The 18,226-nt window shown below is 46.6% G+C and overlaps 3 protein-coding genes across 4 annotated transcripts; all 3 read right to left on the bottom strand.

Annotated features, from left to right (window-relative positions):
- Positions 1-3,398: 3,398 nt before the first annotated feature.
- On the bottom strand, positions 3,399-6,219 carry LOC119723067. 2 transcript variants are annotated; one of them, XR_005270511.1, is made up of 2 exons: positions 3,777-6,219; positions 3,399-3,518 (listed from the first exon to the last, which is right to left on the bottom strand). XR_005270511.1 is itself a non-coding variant. In XM_038193568.1 (2 exons), the coding sequence occupies exons 1-2, from the start codon at positions 6,211-6,213 to the stop codon at positions 3,516-3,518; spliced, it is 1,812 nt and encodes a 603-aa protein (XP_038049496.1). In that variant the 5' UTR covers positions 6,214-6,219; the 3' UTR covers positions 3,400-3,515. The 2 variants fall into 2 exon arrangements, 1 of the variants encoding a protein (XP_038049496.1); XM_038193568.1 differs by having other exon boundaries at positions 3,400-3,518; positions 4,405-6,219.
- Positions 6,220-6,223: 4 nt separating this feature from the next.
- Positions 6,224-10,588, bottom strand: LOC119723247. The gene is made up of 3 exons (XM_038193812.1): positions 10,320-10,588; positions 6,383-10,061; positions 6,224-6,281 (listed from the first exon to the last, which is right to left on the bottom strand). Exons 2-3 carry the CDS (start codon positions 9,892-9,894, stop codon positions 6,224-6,226), a joined length of 3,570 nt encoding a protein of 1,189 aa, XP_038049740.1. The 5' UTR covers positions 9,895-10,061; positions 10,320-10,588.
- Positions 10,589-10,872: 284 nt separating this feature from the next.
- Positions 10,873-17,109, bottom strand: LOC119723246. The gene is made up of 2 exons (XM_038193811.1): positions 16,863-17,109; positions 10,873-16,604 (listed from the first exon to the last, which is right to left on the bottom strand). Exon 2 carries the CDS (start codon positions 16,435-16,437, stop codon positions 10,873-10,875), a length of 5,565 nt encoding a protein of 1,854 aa, XP_038049739.1. The 5' UTR covers positions 16,438-16,604; positions 16,863-17,109.
- Between the last annotated feature and the right edge of the window lie 1,117 nt (positions 17,110-18,226).

The following is an 18,226-nucleotide window of genomic DNA, read 5'->3' as shown; positions in this document are numbered from 1 at the left end:
GAAAGATTTCAGGTCTGAAGCCTTGCGGACTTGTCAGCTTGTTGGCCTATTCATCCGCTATCCACCTAGGTATAGTTTGTCAAAATCCATCCATGTTAAGGTACCTTTAGACCGCGAATCATAAGAGCCATGTCGGCTGGAGCTGACAGCCCTTGCTATGGGACTTACTGCACAAAAACGAAACTGGGGGCATCATGCACCTACGTCTGGAGATCACTCCAAAAGTTTCAAGTCTGAAGCCTTGCAAATTTGTCAGCTTGTTGGCCTATTCATCCGCTATTTACCAAGATATAGTTTGTCAAAATCCATCTATGTTAAGGTACCTTTACACCGCGACTCATGAGAGCCATGTGGACTGGCGCTGAGAGCCCTTGCTATGGGACATACGGCACAAAAACAAAACGGGGAGCATCATGCACCTACGTCTAGGGCTTACTCTAAAAGTTTCAAGTCTGAAGCCTTGCTGATTTGTCAGCTTGTTGGTCTAATCATCCGCTATCCAACAAGCTATAGTTTGTCAAAATCCATCCATGTTAAGGTACCTTTAGACCGCGACTCACGAGAGCCATGTCGGCTGGCGCTGACAGCCCTTGCTATGGGACTTACTGCACAAAAACGAAACAGGGGGCATCATGCACCTATGTCTGGGGCTCACTCCAAAGCTTTCAAGTCTGAAGCCTTGCTGATTTGTCAGCTTGTTGGCCTATTCATCCGCTATCCACCAAGGTATAGTTTGTTAAAATCAATCCGTGTTAAGGTACCTTTAGAACGCGACTCAAGAGAGCCATGTCGGCTGGCGCTGACGGCCCTTGCTATGGGACTTACTGCACAAAAACGAAACTGGGGGCATCATGCACCTACGTCTGGGGCTCACTCCAAAAGTTTCAAGTCTGAAGCCTTACCGATTTGTCAGCTTGTTGGCTTATTCATTCGCTATCCACCAAGGTATAGTTTGTCAAAATCCATTTATGTTAAGGTACCTTTAGACCGCGACTCATGGGAGCCATGTCGGCTGGCGCTGACAGACCTTGCTATGGGACTTACTGCACAAAAACGAAACTGGGGGAATAATGCACCTACGTCTGGAGATCACTCCAAAAGTTTCAGGTCTGAAGCCTTGCAAATTTGTCAGCTTGTTGGCCTATTCATCCGCTATCCACAAAGGTATAGTTTGTCAAAATCCAACCATGTTAAGGTACTTTTAGACCGCGATCCATGAGAGCCATGTCGGCTGGCGCTGACAGCCCTTGCTATGGGACTTACTGCACAAAAACGAAACAGGGGGTATCATGCACATACGTCTGGGGCTCATTCCAAAGATTTCAGGTCTGAAGCCTTGCGGACTTGTCAGCTTGTTGGCCTATTCATCCGCTATCCACATAGGTATAGTTTGTCAAAATCCATCCATGTTAAGGTACCTTTAGACCGCGAATCATAAGAGCCATGTCGGCTGGCGCTGACAGCCCTTGCTATGGGACTTACTGCACAAAAACGAAACTGGGGGCATCATGCACCTACGTCTGGAGATCACTCCAAAAGTTTCAAGTCTGAAGCCTTGCAAATTTGTCAGCTTGTTGGCCTATTCATCCGCTATTTACCAAGATATAGTTTGTCAAAATCCATCTATGTTAAGGTACCTTTAGACCGCGACTCATGAGAGCCATGTGGACTGGCGCTGAGAGCCCTTGCTATGGGACATACGGCACAAAAACAAAACGGGGAGCATCATGCACCTACGTCTAGGGCTCACTCTAAAAGTTTCAAGTCTGAAGCCTTGCCGACTTGTCAGCTTGTTGGCCTATTCATCCGCTATCCACCAAGGTATAGGTGGTCAACATCCATCTATGTTAAGGTACCTTTAGACCGCGACTCATGAGAGCCATGTCGGCTGGCGCTGACGGCCCTTGCTATGGGACTTACTGCACAAAAACGAAACAGGGGGCATCATGCACCTACGTCTGGAGCTCACTCCAAAAGTGTCAAATCTGAAGCCTTGCAAATTTGTCATCTTGTTAACCTATTCATCCGCTATCCAACAAGCTATAGTTTGTCAAAATCCATCCATGTTAAGGTACCTTTAGACCGCGACTCATGAGAGCCATGTCGGCTGGCGCTGACGGCCCTTGCTATGGGACTTACTGCACAAAAACGAAACTGGGGGCATCATGCACCTACGTCTGGGGCTCACTCCAAAAGTGTCAAATCTGTAGCCTTGCAAATTTGTCAGCTTGTTGGCCTATTCATCCGCTATCCACCAAGATATAGTTTGTCAAAATCCATCCATGTTAAGGTACCTTTAGACCGCGACTCATGAGAGCCATGTCGGCTGGCGATGACAGCCCTTGCTATGGGACTTACTGCACAAAAACGAAACTGGGGGCATCATGCTCCTACGTCTGGAGCTCACTCCAAAAGTTTCAAATTTGAAGCCTTGCAAATTTGTCAGCTTGTTGGCCTATTCATCCGCTATCCACCAAGGTATAGTTTGTCAAAATCCAACCATGTTAAGGTACTTTTAGACCGCGACCCATGAGAGCCATGTCGGCTGGCGCTGACAGCCCTTGCTATAGGACTTACTGCACAAAAACGAAACAGGGGGTATCATGCACCTATGTCTCGGGCTCACTCCAAAAGATTTCAAGTCTGAAGCCTTGCGGACTTGTCAGCTTGTTGGCCTATTCATCCGCTATCCACCTAGGTATAGTTTGTCAAAATCCATCCATGTTAAGGTACCTTTAGACCGCGACTCATGAGAGCCATGTGGGCTGGCGCTGAGAGCCCTTGCTATGGGACATACTGCACAAAAACAAAACGGGGAGCATCATGCACCTACGTCTGGGGCTCACTCTAAAATTTTCAAGTCTGAAGCCTTGCCGACTTGTCAGCTTGTTGGCCTATTCATCCGTTATCCACCAAGGTATAGGTGGTCAACATCCATCCATGTTAAGGTACCTTTAGACCGCGACTCATGAGAGCCATGCCGGCTGGCGCTGACGGTCCTTGGTATGGGACTTACTGCACAAAAACGAAACTGGGGGCATCATGCACCTACGTCTGGAGCTCACTCCAAAAGTGTCGAATCTGAAGCCTTGCAAATTTGTCAGCTTGTTGGCCTATTCATTCGCTATCCACCAAGGTATAGTTTGTCAAAATCCATCCATGTTAAGGTACCTTTAAACCGCGACTCATGAGAGCCATGTGGACTGGCGCTGAGAGCCCTTGCTATGGGACATACGGCACAAAAACAAAACGGGGAGCATCATGCACCTACGTCTGGGGCTCACTCTAAAATTTTCAAGTCTGAAGCCTTGCCGACTTGTCAGCTTGTTGGCCTATTCATCCGTTATCCACCAAGGTATAGGTGGTCAACATCCATCCATGTTAAGGTACCTGTAGCCTTGCAAACGTCATTTGCTACAGAAGTGTTTTTATTCGGTCCCTTTCTGAACGCACCCTGAGGCATGTACTTTATTGCTGCTGTATTTGGTTCTTATGGAGGTGGTGGTGGTGGTGGTTCACTGTAATTACACAAATTACAATACTTAACTTTAGTATTAACAATTACAGAAAAACATAATAAACCATTAGATTAATTAGTCAAATATATATGCGATTGAGCTTGAGCCTTCACTTGACATAGTGCGTACATTATCCCTGTACGTGTAAGTAAACACCCCCAAAACATATAAATCTTCACTTTGAAAAGCTACAAATAATCTTACTAAATCACTCAGAATACGATAAATTATAACCATGAATAAATCAACAAGGCTTACCGATTGTGTTGGATCCGAAACTACAACATTTGGGACTTAGAAAACCTGATAATTTTACATTTATTTGGGGAGATAAATTTGGTACACGTTCATTGTTTACGAATCATCGGAATCATGAAGAATTTACACTTTGACCTTACAAAATGCACCATATCACAAGAGGGCGCTATTACGAAAGTACGGGAACAATTAACGTACGCACAGTTTTACCGCAACAAACTTATTTCCAATCAAAGGTATGCGTGATCATAAATTAAAGTTTAGAAAACACTTTGAAATAACAACTATGATTTAAACCCAAATTAAATTTCACAACTCGCCGCTACATCCCCAGCCCCATGAACTGACTCGATCTGTTCATTTTTCTACACCTTTAAGCGGCACACTTCAATTTCAAAGCATCAGGGATTAATTAAATGCACTACAATTTCCAAATGATTGTGATTTCGAAAAACATGAATCACATTCAGAGTCAACTTCTTTGATCATTAACAAATCACGAATGTTCACTTGGCCAGAGTTCAATCACAAATGTTCATTGACTGATGAAACTTCACATGCTGTTAGCTCTTTCCAAGAAGCAAAGCTTGGCAATGGGGCGCCTGAGGTACTTAGTGCCTACTCTCACCTCGACCTGGCGAACTCGTCCCTCCTTATCTGGGTAGACTTGCATCACTCTACCGAGAGGCCACTGTCCACGGGGCTCGTTGTCAGCAGCAACCAACACAAGGTCATTCACCTCCAGGTCTCGTCTTGGCTGGGTCCATTTCTGACGCTGCTGCAAAAGTGGTAGGTATTCCCTCTTCCATCGCCTCCAAAACTGGTCTGCCAAGAATTGCGCTTGACGCCATCTGCGCCGCCCATACCCATCTTCCTTCACAAATACCCCTGGTGGAGCATTGAAGCTTGGTCTCATCAGAAGTAGATGGTTTGGAGTCAATGGCTCATCGTCACGGGGGTCCAAGCTGAGCTGTGTGAGCGGTCTCGCGTTTAAGATAGCCTCCACTTCAGCCATCACGGTAAGTAGCACCTCATCACATACCACCTGTTCTTGAAGGAGATTCTTGAGGATTTTTCGAATAGAGCGTATCATCCGCTCCCAGACTCCTCCCATATGACTTGCCGTTGGTGGGTTGAATTGCCACTCAATTCCTCGTTGATGAAGATAGTCTCCAATCTTCTGCTCGTTCAGTGATGCAATACTCTCCCGCAACTCGCGCTCTCCACCCGTGAAGTTGGTACCATTGTCGCTCCTGATCTTTTCTGGTGTACCTCTCCTGCTGATGAACCGCCGCAAAGCGTTTATGAAGGCGTCTGTGTCAAGTGAGTGAGCAATTTCTATATGTATGGCCCTCATGGTAAGACACGTGAAGACACATCCGTATCTCTTGACATGGCTGCGTCCTTGTTTTACGTAAAGTGGACCGAAGTAATCCACGCCCACGTACGTAAAGGGGGGCTTCTCTGGAGTGACTCTATCTGCTGGCAGCTCACCCATCAGCTGTTGACAAAGGGGTGCATTTCTTTTCTTGCAACGGAAACACTTTCCAATCACTCGCCTCACTGTAGATCCTCCCTTCAGTATCCAAAATCTCTCTCTTAGTGACGTCCATGTCATACCTGCCCCTGAATGACCAACCTTGAGATGATGATGTTCGATCAGCAGCCTCGTCACCTGGTGATCGCTCGGCAGGATAATCGGATGCTTGATGTCATGTTGGATTGGTGCATTCTCAAGGCGTCCACCTACACGGAGAATTCCATCCACCAAAATGGGGCTCAATTTGTGGAGCGCATTTGGACCTTTCTTACTCTTCTTGGTGGTTATATCTGCATGAGCCTCAAGTACAGCAATCTCCTTACGGAACGACTGACGCTGGGTGTATTTGACGACTTCTCTCTCTGCTCTCTGCAGCTCTGACAAAGACAGTCTCCTACAACAGAATTCGCTGGCATCCCGTCTTCCCTTGGCACGAGCATAGAGGTAGTCTCTATATCTCAGCAACCAGGCAACTCCACGCTTCATTTGACTCCAGGATGAGTATCTACTCAGGAACTCCTGTACACAATCCTTCTCAACTATGGAGTAAGACTGGACAACTTTCTTCACCTCGGGATCACTCTGCAGAGTATCGGGTAGCACATCTGGGTAGGGCCCCTTGATTACAACAGGTGGGAGTGGCCAGTGTTGTACTTCCTTCAACAGGAAATCAGGTCCGTTCAGCCATCGTTGGTTCTTGATCATGGCGTCTGCAGTCAATCCTCGTGAGCCATCATCCGCCGGGTTACTGGCTGTGTCCACGTACCGCCACTGGGATGGGTCAGATCCACTCTGTATCCTTGAAACGCGATTCGCAACAAATGTGTGAAATCTGCGACTCTCATTCTGGATGTACTGAAGAACTGACGTGGAGTCTGTCCAATACACTGTCTCCATGATAGGCAGTCTAATATCTCTTTGGATCAGCTGATTCAACCTCACCGCCAAAACTGCAGCTGACAACTCTAGTCGAGGAATGGTGACCTGTTTCACTGGACACAATCGGGCCTTTCCCATGACAAATGCGCAGTGGATCTTTCCATGCACATCAACAACACGCAAGTACGACACAGCGGCATAACCTCGCTCTGACGCGTCAGAAAAATGGTGAAGCTGAAAGGCAACTATGTCGCTGAATTCCCTTGGTTGGAGACATCTATCAATGGTAACGCACGTCAGCCTTGGTAGGTCATCCAGCCATCGCTTCCACCTCATCATCTCGCATTCCTCGACCTTTTCATCCCAGCCACGCCCCTGACGACAGAGATCCTGAAGAAGAATTTTAACTGGCAGGATAAATGGTGCGAGGAAACCCAAGGGGTCATACAATGAACTTACAGTTGACAAGATACCCCTCCTTGTTGCGGGCTTGCATTTCACAGCTGCTTCGAACCCAAACTTGTCAGCCTCAACATCCCATCTCACGCCTAAGGTACGCTCCACTGGCAGATGATCAAAATCCAACTTAACAACCGATGGAGCTCTCTCTTCAGCAGGAATGGTCACCAATACATCACGACTGTTACATACCCACTTAGTCAACCTGAATCCTCCTTTGGCTAATAACTGGATAAGCTGACTGGCTAACCTGATGGCTTCACTTTCTGTCTTCGTTGACACAAGACAATCATCTACATACATGTAGAAATTTTCGAGAACTGTGGTGACGGTTTCCTTGTCGAAGTTCTCTCGGTTGTCTTCAGCTGTCTTTCTGAGACAAAATCCGGCACAGCTGGGTGATGATGTCGCACCGAACAGGTGCACCAGCATCTTATGATCCGTCGGCTCCTTGGAATAATCTCCATTGGGCCACCAGAGAAATCTCAGGGCATCGCTGTCATTATCAGGCACCTTAACCTGGTGAAACATTGCTTCAACGTCAGCTACCAGTGCAACAGGCTCTTCTCTAAATCTCGTCAGTACTCCGACTAGATTATTTGCAAAATCAGGTCCCTGAAGCAGCTGGTCGTTCAACGATACACCCTTGTACTTGGCAGCACAGTCATATACTACTCTAAGTTTGCCTGGCTTTTGTGGATGCAGCACTGGGTGGTGAGGTAAGTACCACACTGTCTGTCCTGTTATTGCGGTTTCTACACCTTTGGCAAGCTGCTCATCAGTGGTAGTCTCAGGCCTGACACCCTGGGGGCTTGATGAAGATATCTCTCTGGCATAACCTTTCATGAAGTAGACATCAAGAGTCTTCTTATATTTCTCATACAAGCTGGGGTCTCTTTGAAATCGCCTCTTCAATGATTGTAATCTTGACTCTGCAAGAGGGCGATTGTCAGGCAAACATCGACTCTGGTAACGCCATGGCAAACCAACCTGGTAGTGACCGTCAACCTTTGTTACAGTTTCTATCATGATGGTCCTAGCTCGTTTGTCTTCCACCGAGTCAGCAACTTCACCATCAGCCATCTTGCCGCCGAAGTCCGTTTCCCAGAATTTCTCAACTGTTCGTAGCAGCAAGTCATCCTCAAGCAAAACGTGATTTACGTTGAAACTGAACTGCTTCTCGTTAGTGGCTGTAGGTCCCAGCAAAGTCCATCCCAAAAGAGATCGTACAGCATATGGCTCCTTTCTCTTGCCACGTCGCTCTTCCAGGACCCAGAAGACTTCTGGAGTGTCTCCCCCGATCAGTAACATCACCCGACGCTCACTGATCATAGGAAAGCTTATTCCCTGTAAGTGTGGCCACTTGCTTACGTCTTCTTCTCTTGGGAAACTTCTGTCTGTGATCGGTAACTTGTCAACAGTCCACACCTTGGGAAGGTCAACACTCTGACGTCCCTCCAAGTCCTTTACTGTGAGGCTAACTTCAACTCCAGTTTTCTCACTGTGCTCGTCATTGACGGTAGCGAGGGTGATGTTCCTTTCTATGCCTTGAAGGCCTAGTTGATCTAGCAACCTTCTATCGCACAGTGATGTATCACTCCCTCCATCAAGCAGTGCCCACGTCTGAACTTCTTTGTCCTTTCCCTGCACTCTGACTGGGACAACTCTTAGGCACACTCTGTTCATGGAAGCTGCAGTTGCGTTTACACTTCCATGCTGTCTGCTCTCTGGCTTGCTTGTAGTGTGACTCTGGTTCTTGTCCCCAGCCCCAGATGCAGAACTGGAACTTGGATAATTGGCACCTTCACCCTTTGAACCTCTATCATCTCTGTGCGGAGGATGTAACAGCGTATGATGCCTCCATGTACAGCTACTGACTTCACATGTTGATTTCAGCATACAACCTTTAGCCATGTGCCCAGGTCGGAAACAGTTGTCGCATAACTTGTTGCTTCGGACGAACTTCAGCCTATCGTCATAAGACCTTTGCTGGAATTCTCTGCATTCCTTCAACGTATGTGATTGGGAACAGCAGCGACATTTCGGCACATAGTTTCCTCGCTGAGGACGACCTCGTCCATTTGTTGTCTCTCCTACCGCATTAGAGCCTTGAGTAGCAAGCGTGGTAACCTTAGCTGGTTTACTCTTGAAGCTGGGATGTGATGTCTTGTCTGCTCGAATATTTGTCCCAATATTCTGGCCAAACATGTTACTTGCTATCTTCGCCTTTTGCTCGATGAAGTCAGTCAAGTGTGAGAAGTTAGGCTCCATGTTACCCTGGATCATGATCTGAGCTCGTTTAGCCCACTCGGATTGAAGATGTATCGGCAACAATCGTTGTACCTTGAGGAGACGGTCGGAGCTGTTCATGTCTGCTGAGTACCCAATCTGCGACAGAGTCACCTGGCATTTCCTCATCTGACGAGCAAGCTCCCACAGTCCAGCACCATCATTTGGCCTGATCGGTTGTCTATCGGTGACTTTATTGATGAGAGATTGGGTGATGACGTGTGGCTGTCCAAACTGATCACGAAGAATTTCCTTCGCCAACTTATACCCGGCTTTCTCCTCCATCAGCACACAATTCTCTATACTCTCTCGAGCCTTTCCTCTACAGAACTGAATAAGGTAAGTTAACTTTACCCTGTCTTCGGAAACCTTGCTGGCAATATTCACATCAAAATTGTGGATGAACCCCGAGTAGTCTGCAGGATCACCACTGAAGGAGAGCAGCTCTGGTTTTGGTGTATTGATAGCCAACGTCATGGCCTGAACCAACTGAGCAAGATTTGTGAGGTCTGCTTTGCCATCAACTTTGTCTGGGACATCGTCACTACTGGATGGAGACACATCTTGTTGAGGTAATGTCACCCCGGCGGACTCTGAAGCGGTGGTTAAATTCCATTCCGTGTTTCTCACGGATGGACCGTCTGTCACACCATCCTCAGTCCTAACTTCATTTTCCCAGAACTGTACTTGTTGCTCAGCTTGCTCCAATTCATCATCCGCCTCCATCTGCTCCATCCTTTGTTCAATCTTGAGCTTCTCATGCGCCAATGCCTGTTTCTTCTTCAACTGCTCTGCTTTGAGGCGTGCCAGTAACTGATTGGCCTTGGCTTCTTTCCGTCTGGAAACTGAACTTGTGCTAACCCTCGAGCTAGCTCTTGAAATGGATGACCCGGCTTCACTAACCGCATCAGCGTTGTCAGGTAAATTATTTGCAGAATCTGCCTCAGCCATGATTGAGTTGTAGAACTATGTCCCAAATCGTGAACTTTTATGTAGCCTTGCAAACGTCATTTGCTACACAAGTGTTTTTATTCGGTCCCTTTCTGAACGCACCCTGAGGCATGTACTTTATTGCTGCTGTATTTGGTTCTTATGGAGGTGGTGGTGGTGGTGGTTCACTGTAATTACACAAATTACAATACTTAACTTTAGTATTAACAATTACAGAAAAACATAATAAACCATTAGATTAATTAGTCAAATATATATGCGATTGAGCTTGAGCCTTCACTTGACATAGTGCGTACATTATCCCTGTACGTGTAAGTAAACACCCCCAAAACATATAAATCTTCACTTTGAAAAGCTACAAATAATCTTACTAAATCACTCAGAATACGATAAATTATAACCATGAATAAATCAACAAGGCTTACCGATTGTGTTGGATCCGAAACTACAACATTTGGGACTTAGAAAACCTGATAATTTTACATTTATTTGGGGAGATAAATTTGGTACACGTTCATTGTTTACGAATCATCGGAATCATGAAGAATTTACACTTTGACCTTACAAAATGCACCATATCACAAGAGGGCGCTATTACGAAAGTACGGGAACAATTAACGTACGCACAGTTTTACCGCAACAAACTTATTTCCAATCAAAGGTATGCGTGATCATAAATTCAAGTTTAGAAAACACTTTGAAATAACAACTATGATTTAAACCCAAATTAAATTTCACAACTCGCCGCTACATCCCCAGCCCCATGAACTGACTCGATCTGTTCATTTTTCTACACCTTTAAGCGGCACACTTCAATTTCAAAGCATCAGGGATTAATTAAATGCACTACAATTTCCAAATGATTGTGATTTCGAAAAACATGAATCACATTCAGAGTCAACTTCTTTGATCATTAACAAATCACGAATGTTCACTTGGCCAGAGTTCAATCACAAATGTTCATTGACTGATGAAACTTCACATGCTGTTAGCTCTTTCCAAGAAGCAAAGCTTGGCAATGGGGCGCCTGAGGTACTTAGTGCCTACTCTCACCTCGACCTGGCGAACTCGTCCCTCCTTATCTGGGTAGACTTGCATCACTCTACCGAGAGGCCACTGTCCACGGGGCTCGTTGTCAGCAGCAACCAACACAAGGTCATTCACCTCCAGGTCTCGTCTTGGCTGGGTCCATTTCTGACGCTGCTGCAAAAGTGGTAGGTATTCCCTCTTCCATCGCCTCCAAAACTGGTCTGCCAAGAATTGCGCTTGACGCCATCTGCGCCGCCCATACCCATCTTCCTTCACAAATACCCCTGGTGGAGCATTGAAGCTTGGTCTCATCAGAAGTAGATGGTTTGGAGTCAATGGCTCATCGTCACGGGGGTCCAAGCTGAGCTGTGTGAGCGGTCTCGCGTTTAAGATAGCCTCCACTTCAGCCATCACGGTAAGTAGCACCTCATCACATACCACCTGTTCTTGAAGGAGATTCTTGAGGATTTTTCGAATAGAGCGTATCATCCGCTCCCAGACTCCTCCCATATGACTTGCCGTTGGTGGGTTGAATTGCCACTCAATTCCTCGTTGATGAAGATAGTCTCCAATCTTCTGCTCGTTCAGTGATGCAATACTCTCCCGCAACTCGCGCTCTCCACCCGTGAAGTTGGTACCATTGTCGCTCCTGATCTTTTCTGGTGTACCTCTCCTGCTGATGAACCGCCGCAAAGCGTTTATGAAGGCGTCTGTGTCAAGTGAGTGAGCAATTTCTATATGTATGGCCCTCATGGTAAGACACGTGAAGACACATCCGTATCTCTTGACATGGCTGCGTCCTTGTTTTACGTAAAGTGGACCGAAGTAATCCACGCCCACGTACGTAAAGGGGGGCTTCTCTGGAGTGACTCTATCTGCTGGCAGCTCACCCATCAGCTGTTGACAAAGGGGTGCATTTCTTTTCTTGCAACGGAAACACTTTCCAATCACTCGCCTCACTGTAGATCCTCCCTTCAGTATCCAAAATCTCTCTCTTAGTGACGTCCATGTCATACCTGCCCCTGAATGACCAACCTTGAGATGATGATGTTCGATCAGCAGCCTCGTCACCTGGTGATCGCTCGGCAGGATAATCGGATGCTTGATGTCATGTTGGATTGGTGCATTCTCAAGGCGTCCACCTACACGGAGAATTCCATCCACCAAAATGGGGCTCAATTTGTGGAGCGCATTTGGACCTTTCTTACTCTTCTTGGTGGTTATATCTGCATGAGCCTCAAGTACAGCAATCTCCTTACGGAACGACTGACGCTGGGTGTATTTGACGACTTCTCTCTCTGCTCTCTGCAGCTCTGACAAAGACAGTCTCCTACAACAGAATTCGCTGGCATCCCGTCTTCCCTTGGCACGAGCATAGAGGTAGTCTCTATATCTCAGCAACCAGGCAACTCCACGCTTCATTTGACTCCAGGATGAGTATCTACTCAGGAACTCCTGTACACAATCCTTCTCAACTATGGAGTAAGACTGGACAACTTTCTTCACCTCGGGATCACTCTGCAGAGTATCGGGTAGCACATCTGGGTAGGGCCCCTTGATTACAACAGGTGGGAGTGGCCAGTGTTGTACTTCCTTCAACAGGAAATCAGGTCCGTTCAGCCATCGTTGGTTCTTGATCATGGCGTCTGCAGTCAATCCTCGTGAGCCATCATCCGCCGGGTTACTGGCTGTGTCCACGTACCGCCACTGGGATGGGTCAGATCCACTCTGTATCCTTGAAACGCGATTCGCAACAAATGTGTGAAATCTGCGACTCTCATTCTGGATGTACTGAAGAACTGACGTGGAGTCTGTCCAATACACTGTCTCCATGATAGGCAGTCTAATATCTCTTTGGATCAGCTGATTCAACCTCACCGCCAAAACTGCAGCTGACAACTCTAGTCGAGGAATGGTGACCTGTTTCACTGGACACAATCGGGCCTTTCCCATGACAAATGCGCAGTGGATCTTTCCATGCACATCAACAACACGCAAGTACGACACAGCGGCATAACCTCGCTCTGACGCGTCAGAAAAATGGTGAAGCTGAAAGGCAACTATGTCGCTGAATTCCCTTGGTTGGAGACATCTATCAATGGTAACGCACGTCAGCCTTGGTAGGTCATCCAGCCATCGCTTCCACCTCATCATCTCGCATTCCTCGACCTTTTCATCCCAGCCACGCCCCTGACGACAGAGATCCTGAAGAAGAATTTTAACTGGCAGGATAAATGGTGCGAGGAAACCCAAGGGGTCATACAATGAACTTACAGTTGACAAGATACCCCTCCTTGTTGCGGGCTTGCATTTCACAGCTGCTTCGAACCCAAACTTGTCAGCCTCAACATCCCATCTCACGCCTAAGGTACGCTCCACTGGCAGATGATCAAAATCCAACTTAACAACCGATGGAGCTCTCTCTTCAGCAGGAATGGTCACCAATACATCACGACTGTTACATACCCACTTAGTCAACCTGAATCCTCCTTTGGCTAATAACTGGATAAGCTGACTGGCTAACCTGATGGCTTCACTTTCTGTCTTCGTTGACACAAGACAATCATCTACATACATGTAGAAATTTTCGAGAACTGTGGTGACGGTTTCCTTGTCGAAGTTCTCTCGGTTGTCTTCAGCTGTCTTTCTGAGACAAAATCCGGCACAGCTGGGTGATGATGTCGCACCGAACAGGTGCACCAGCATCTTATGATCCGTCGGCTCCTTGGAATAATCTCCATTGGGCCACCAGAGAAATCTCAGGGCATCGCTGTCATTATCAGGCACCTTAACCTGGTGAAACATTGCTTCAACGTCAGCTACCAGTGCAACAGGCTCTTCTCTAAATCTCGTCAGTACTCCGACTAGATTATTTGCAAAATCAGGTCCCTGAAGCAGCTGGTCGTTCAACGATACACCCTTGTACTTGGCAGCACAGTCATATACTACTCTAAGTTTGCCTGGCTTTTGTGGATGCAGCACTGGGTGGTGAGGTAAGTACCACACTGTCTGTCCTGTTATTGCGGTTTCTACACCTTTGGCAAGCTGCTCATCAGTGGTAGTCTCAGGCCTGACACCCTGGGGGCTTGATGAAGATATCTCTCTGGCATAACCTTTCATGAAGTAGACATCAAGAGTCTTCTTATATTTCTCATACAAGCTGGGGTCTCTTTGAAATCGCCTCTTCAATGATTGTAATCTTGACTCTGCAAGAGGGCGATTGTCAGGCAAACATCGACTCTGGTAACGCCATGGCAAACCAACCTGGTAGTGACCGTCAACCTTTGTTACAGTTTCTATCATGATGGTCCTAGCTCGTTTGTCTTCCACCGAGTCAGCAACTTCACCATCAGCCATCTTGCCGCCGAAGTCCGTTTCCCAGAATTTCTCAACTGTTCGTAGCAGCAAGTCATCCTCAAGCAAAACGTGATTTACGTTGAAACTGAACTGCTTCTCGTTAGTGGCTGTAGGTCCCAGCAAAGTCCATCCCAAAAGAGATCGTACAGCATATGGCTCCTTTCTCTTGCCACGTCGCTCTTCCAGGACCCAGAAGACTTCTGGAGTGTCTCCCCCGATCAGTAACATCACCCGACGCTCACTGATCATAGGAAAGCTTATTCCCTGTAAGTGTGGCCACTTGCTTACGTCTTCTTCTCTTGGGAAACTTCTGTCTGTGATCGGTAACTTGTCAACAGTCCACACCTTGGGAAGGTCAACACTCTGACGTCCCTCCAAGTCCTTTACTGTGAGGCTAACTTCAACTCCAGTTTTCTCACTGTGCTCGTCATTGACGGTAGCGAGGGTGATGTTCCTTTCTATGCCTTGAAGGCCTAGTTGATCTAGCAACCTTCTATCGCACAGTGATGTATCACTCCCTCCATCAAGCAGTGCCCACGTCTGAACTTCTTTGTCCTTTCCCTGCACTCTGACTGGGACAACTCTTAGGCACACTCTGTTCATGGAAGCTGCAGTTGCGTTTACACTTCCATGCTGTCTGCTCTCTGGCTTGCTTGTAGTGTGACTCTGGTTCTTGTCCCCAGCCCCAGATGCAGAACTGGAACTTGGATAATTGGCACCTTCACCCTTTGAACCTCTATCATCTCTGTGCGGAGGATGTAACAGCGTATGATGCCTCCATGTACAGCTACTGACTTCACATGTTGATTTCAGCATACAACCTTTAGCCATGTGCCCAGGTCGGAAACAGTTGTCGCATAACTTGTTGCTTCGGACGAACTTCAGCCTATCGTCATAAGACCTTTGCTGGAATTCTCTGCATTCCTTCAACGTATGTGATTGGGAACAGCAGCGACATTTCGGCACATAGTTTCCTCGCTGAGGACGACCTCGTCCATTTGTTGTCTCTCCTACCGCATTAGAGCCTTGAGTAGCAAGCGTGGTAACCTTAGCTGGTTTACTCTTGAAGCTGGGATGTGATGTCTTGTCTGCTCGAATATTTGTCCCAATATTCTGGCCAAACATGTTACTTGCTATCTTCGCCTTTTGCTCGATGAAGTCAGTCAAGTGTGAGAAGTTAGGCTCCATGTTACCCTGGATCATGATCTGAGCTCGTTTAGCCCACTCGGATTGAAGATGTATCGGCAACAATCGTTGTACCTTGAGGAGACGGTCGGAGCTGTTCATGTCTGCTGAGTACCCAATCTGCGACAGAGTCACCTGGCATTTCCTCATCTGACGAGCAAGCTCCCACAGTCCAGCACCATCATTTGGCCTGATCGGTTGTCTATCGGTGACTTTATTGATGAGAGATTGGGTGATGACGTGTGGCTGTCCAAACTGATCACGAAGAATTTCCTTCGCCAACTTATACCCGGCTTTCTCCTCCATCAGCACACAATTCTCTATACTCTCTCGAGCCTTTCCTCTACAGAACTGAATAAGGTAAGTTAACTTTACCCTGTCTTCGGAAACCTTGCTGGCAATATTCACATCAAAATTGTGGATGAACCCCGAGTAGTCTGCAGGATCACCACTGAAGGAGAGCAGCTCTGGTTTTGGTGTATTGATAGCCAACGTCATGGCCTGAACCAACTGAGCAAGATTTGTGAGGTCTGCTTTGCCATCAACTTTGTCTGGGACATCGTCACTACTGGATGGAGACACATCTTGTTGAGGTAATGTCACCCCGGCGGACTCTGAAGCGGTGGTTAAATTCCATTCCGTGTTTCTCACGGATGGACCGTCTGTCACACCATCCTCAGTCCTAACTTCATTTTCCCAGAACTGTACTTGTTGCTCAGCTTGCTCCAATTCATCATCCGCCTCCATCTGCTCCATCCTTTGTTCAATCTTGAGCTTCTCATGCGCCAATGCCTGTTTCTTCTTCAACTGCTCTGCTTTGAGGCGTGCCAGTAACTGATTGGCCTTGGCTTCTTTCCGTCTGGAAACTGAACTTGTGCTAACCCTCGAGCTAGCTCTTGAAATGGATGACCCGGCTTCACTAACCGCATCAGCGTTGTCAGGTAAATTATTTGCAGAATCTGCCTCAGCCATGATTGAGTTGTAGAACTATGTCCCAAATCGTGAACTTTTATGTAGCCTTGCAAACGTCATTTGCTACACAAGTGTTTTTATTCGGTCCCTTTCTGAACGCACCCTGAGGCATGTACTTTATTGCTGCTGTATTTGGTTCTTATGGAGGTGGTGGTGGTGGTGGTTCACTGTAATTACACAAATTACAATACTTAACTTTAGTATTAACAATTACAGAAAAACATAATAAACCATTAGATTAATTAGTCAAATATATATGCGATTGAGCTTGAGCCTTCACTTGACATAGTGCGTACATTATCCCTGTACGTGTAAGTAAACACCCCCAAAACATATAAATCTTCACTTTGAAAAGCTACAAATAATCTTACTAAATCACTCAGAATACGATAAATTATAACCATGAATAAATCAACAAGGCTTACCGATTGTGTTGGATCCGAAACTACAACATTTGGGACTTAGAAAACCTGATAATTTTACATTTATTTGGGGAGATAAATTTGGTACACGTTCATTGTTTACGAATCATCGGAATCATGAAGAATTTACACTTTGACCTTACAAAATGCACCATATCACAAGAGGGCGCTATTACGAAAGTACGGGAACAATTAACGTACGCACAGTTTTACCGCAACAAACTTATTTCCAATCAAAGGTATGCGTGATCATAAATTCAAGTTTAGAAAACACTTTGAAATAACAACTATGATTTAAACCCAAATTAAATTTCACAACTCGCCGCTACAGTACCTTTAGACCGCGACTCATGACAGCCATGCCGGCTGGCGCTGACGGTCCTTGCTATGGGACTTACTGCACAAAAACGAAACTGGGGGCATCATGCACCTACGTCTGGAGCTCACTCCAAAAGTGTCGAATCTGAAGCCTTGCAAATTTGTCAGCTTGTTAACCTATTCATCCGCTATCCAACAAGCTATAGTTTGTCAAAATCCTTCCATGTTAAGGTACCTTTAGACCGCGACTCAAGAGAGCCATGTGGGCTGGCGCTGACGGCCCTTGCTATGGGACTTACTGCACAAAAACGAAACTGGGGGCATTATGCATCTACGTCTGGAGCTCACTCCAAAAGTATCAAATCTGAAGCCTTGCAAATTTGTCAGCTTGTTGGCCTATTCATTCGCTATCCACCAAGGTATAGTTTGTCAAAATTTATCCATGTTAAGGTACCTTTAAACCGTGACTCATGAGAGCCATGTCGGCTGGCGCTGACAGCCCTTGCTATGGGACTTACTGCACAAAAACGAAACTGGGGGCATCATGCACCTACGTCTGGGGCTCACTCCAAAGGTTTCAAGTCTGTAGCCTTGCAAATTTGTCAGCTTGTTGGCCTATTCATTCGCTATCCACCAAGGTATAGTTTGTCAAAATCCATCCATGTTAAGGTACCTTTAGACCGCGACTCATCAGAGCCATGTCGGCTGGCGCTGACGGCCCTTGCTATGGGACTTACTGCACAAAAACGAAACTGGGGGCATCATGCACCTACGTCTGGGGCTCACTCAAAAAGTGTCAAATCTGAAGTCTTGCAAATTTGTCAGCTTGTTGGCCTATTCATCCGCTATTCACCAAGGTATAGTTTGTCAAAATCCATCCATGTTAAGGTACCTTTAGACCGCGACTCATGAGAGCCATGTCGGCTGGCGATGACAGCCCTTGCCATGGGACTTACTGCACAAAAACGAAACTGGGGGCATCATGCACCTACGTCTGGAGCTCACTCCAAAAGTTTCAAATCTGAAGCCTTGCAAATTTGTCAGCTTGT

This window comes from Patiria miniata, unplaced genomic scaffold (genome assembly GCF_015706575.1).
Source record: "Patiria miniata isolate m_02_andy unplaced genomic scaffold, ASM1570657v1 HiC_scaffold_16, whole genome shotgun sequence".
NCBI classification, from domain to species: domain Eukaryota; kingdom Metazoa; phylum Echinodermata; class Asteroidea; order Valvatida; family Asterinidae; genus Patiria; species Patiria miniata.
Note: the sequence above shows the minus strand (reverse complement) of the source record. Positions and strands in the feature narration are given on the sequence as shown.

Excerpts from the sequence above, each read along its gene's own strand:
- LOC119723246 (XM_038193811.1), bottom strand. The coding sequence starts at position 16,437 with ATGGCTGAGGCAGATTCTGCAAATAATTTACCTGACAACGCTGATGCG.
- LOC119723247 (XM_038193812.1), bottom strand. The coding sequence starts at position 9,894 with ATGGCTGAGGCAGATTCTGCAAATAATTTACCTGACAACGCTGATGCG. Across the intron at positions 6,282-6,382 it reads CGAGGTTATGCCGCTGTGTC|AGTTGTCAGCTGCAGTTTTG; the intron begins GTACTTGCGTGT and ends TTCCTCGACTAG.
- LOC119723067 (XM_038193568.1), bottom strand. The coding sequence starts at position 6,213 with ATGGAGACAGTGTATTGGACAGACTCCACGTCAGTTCTTCAGTACATC.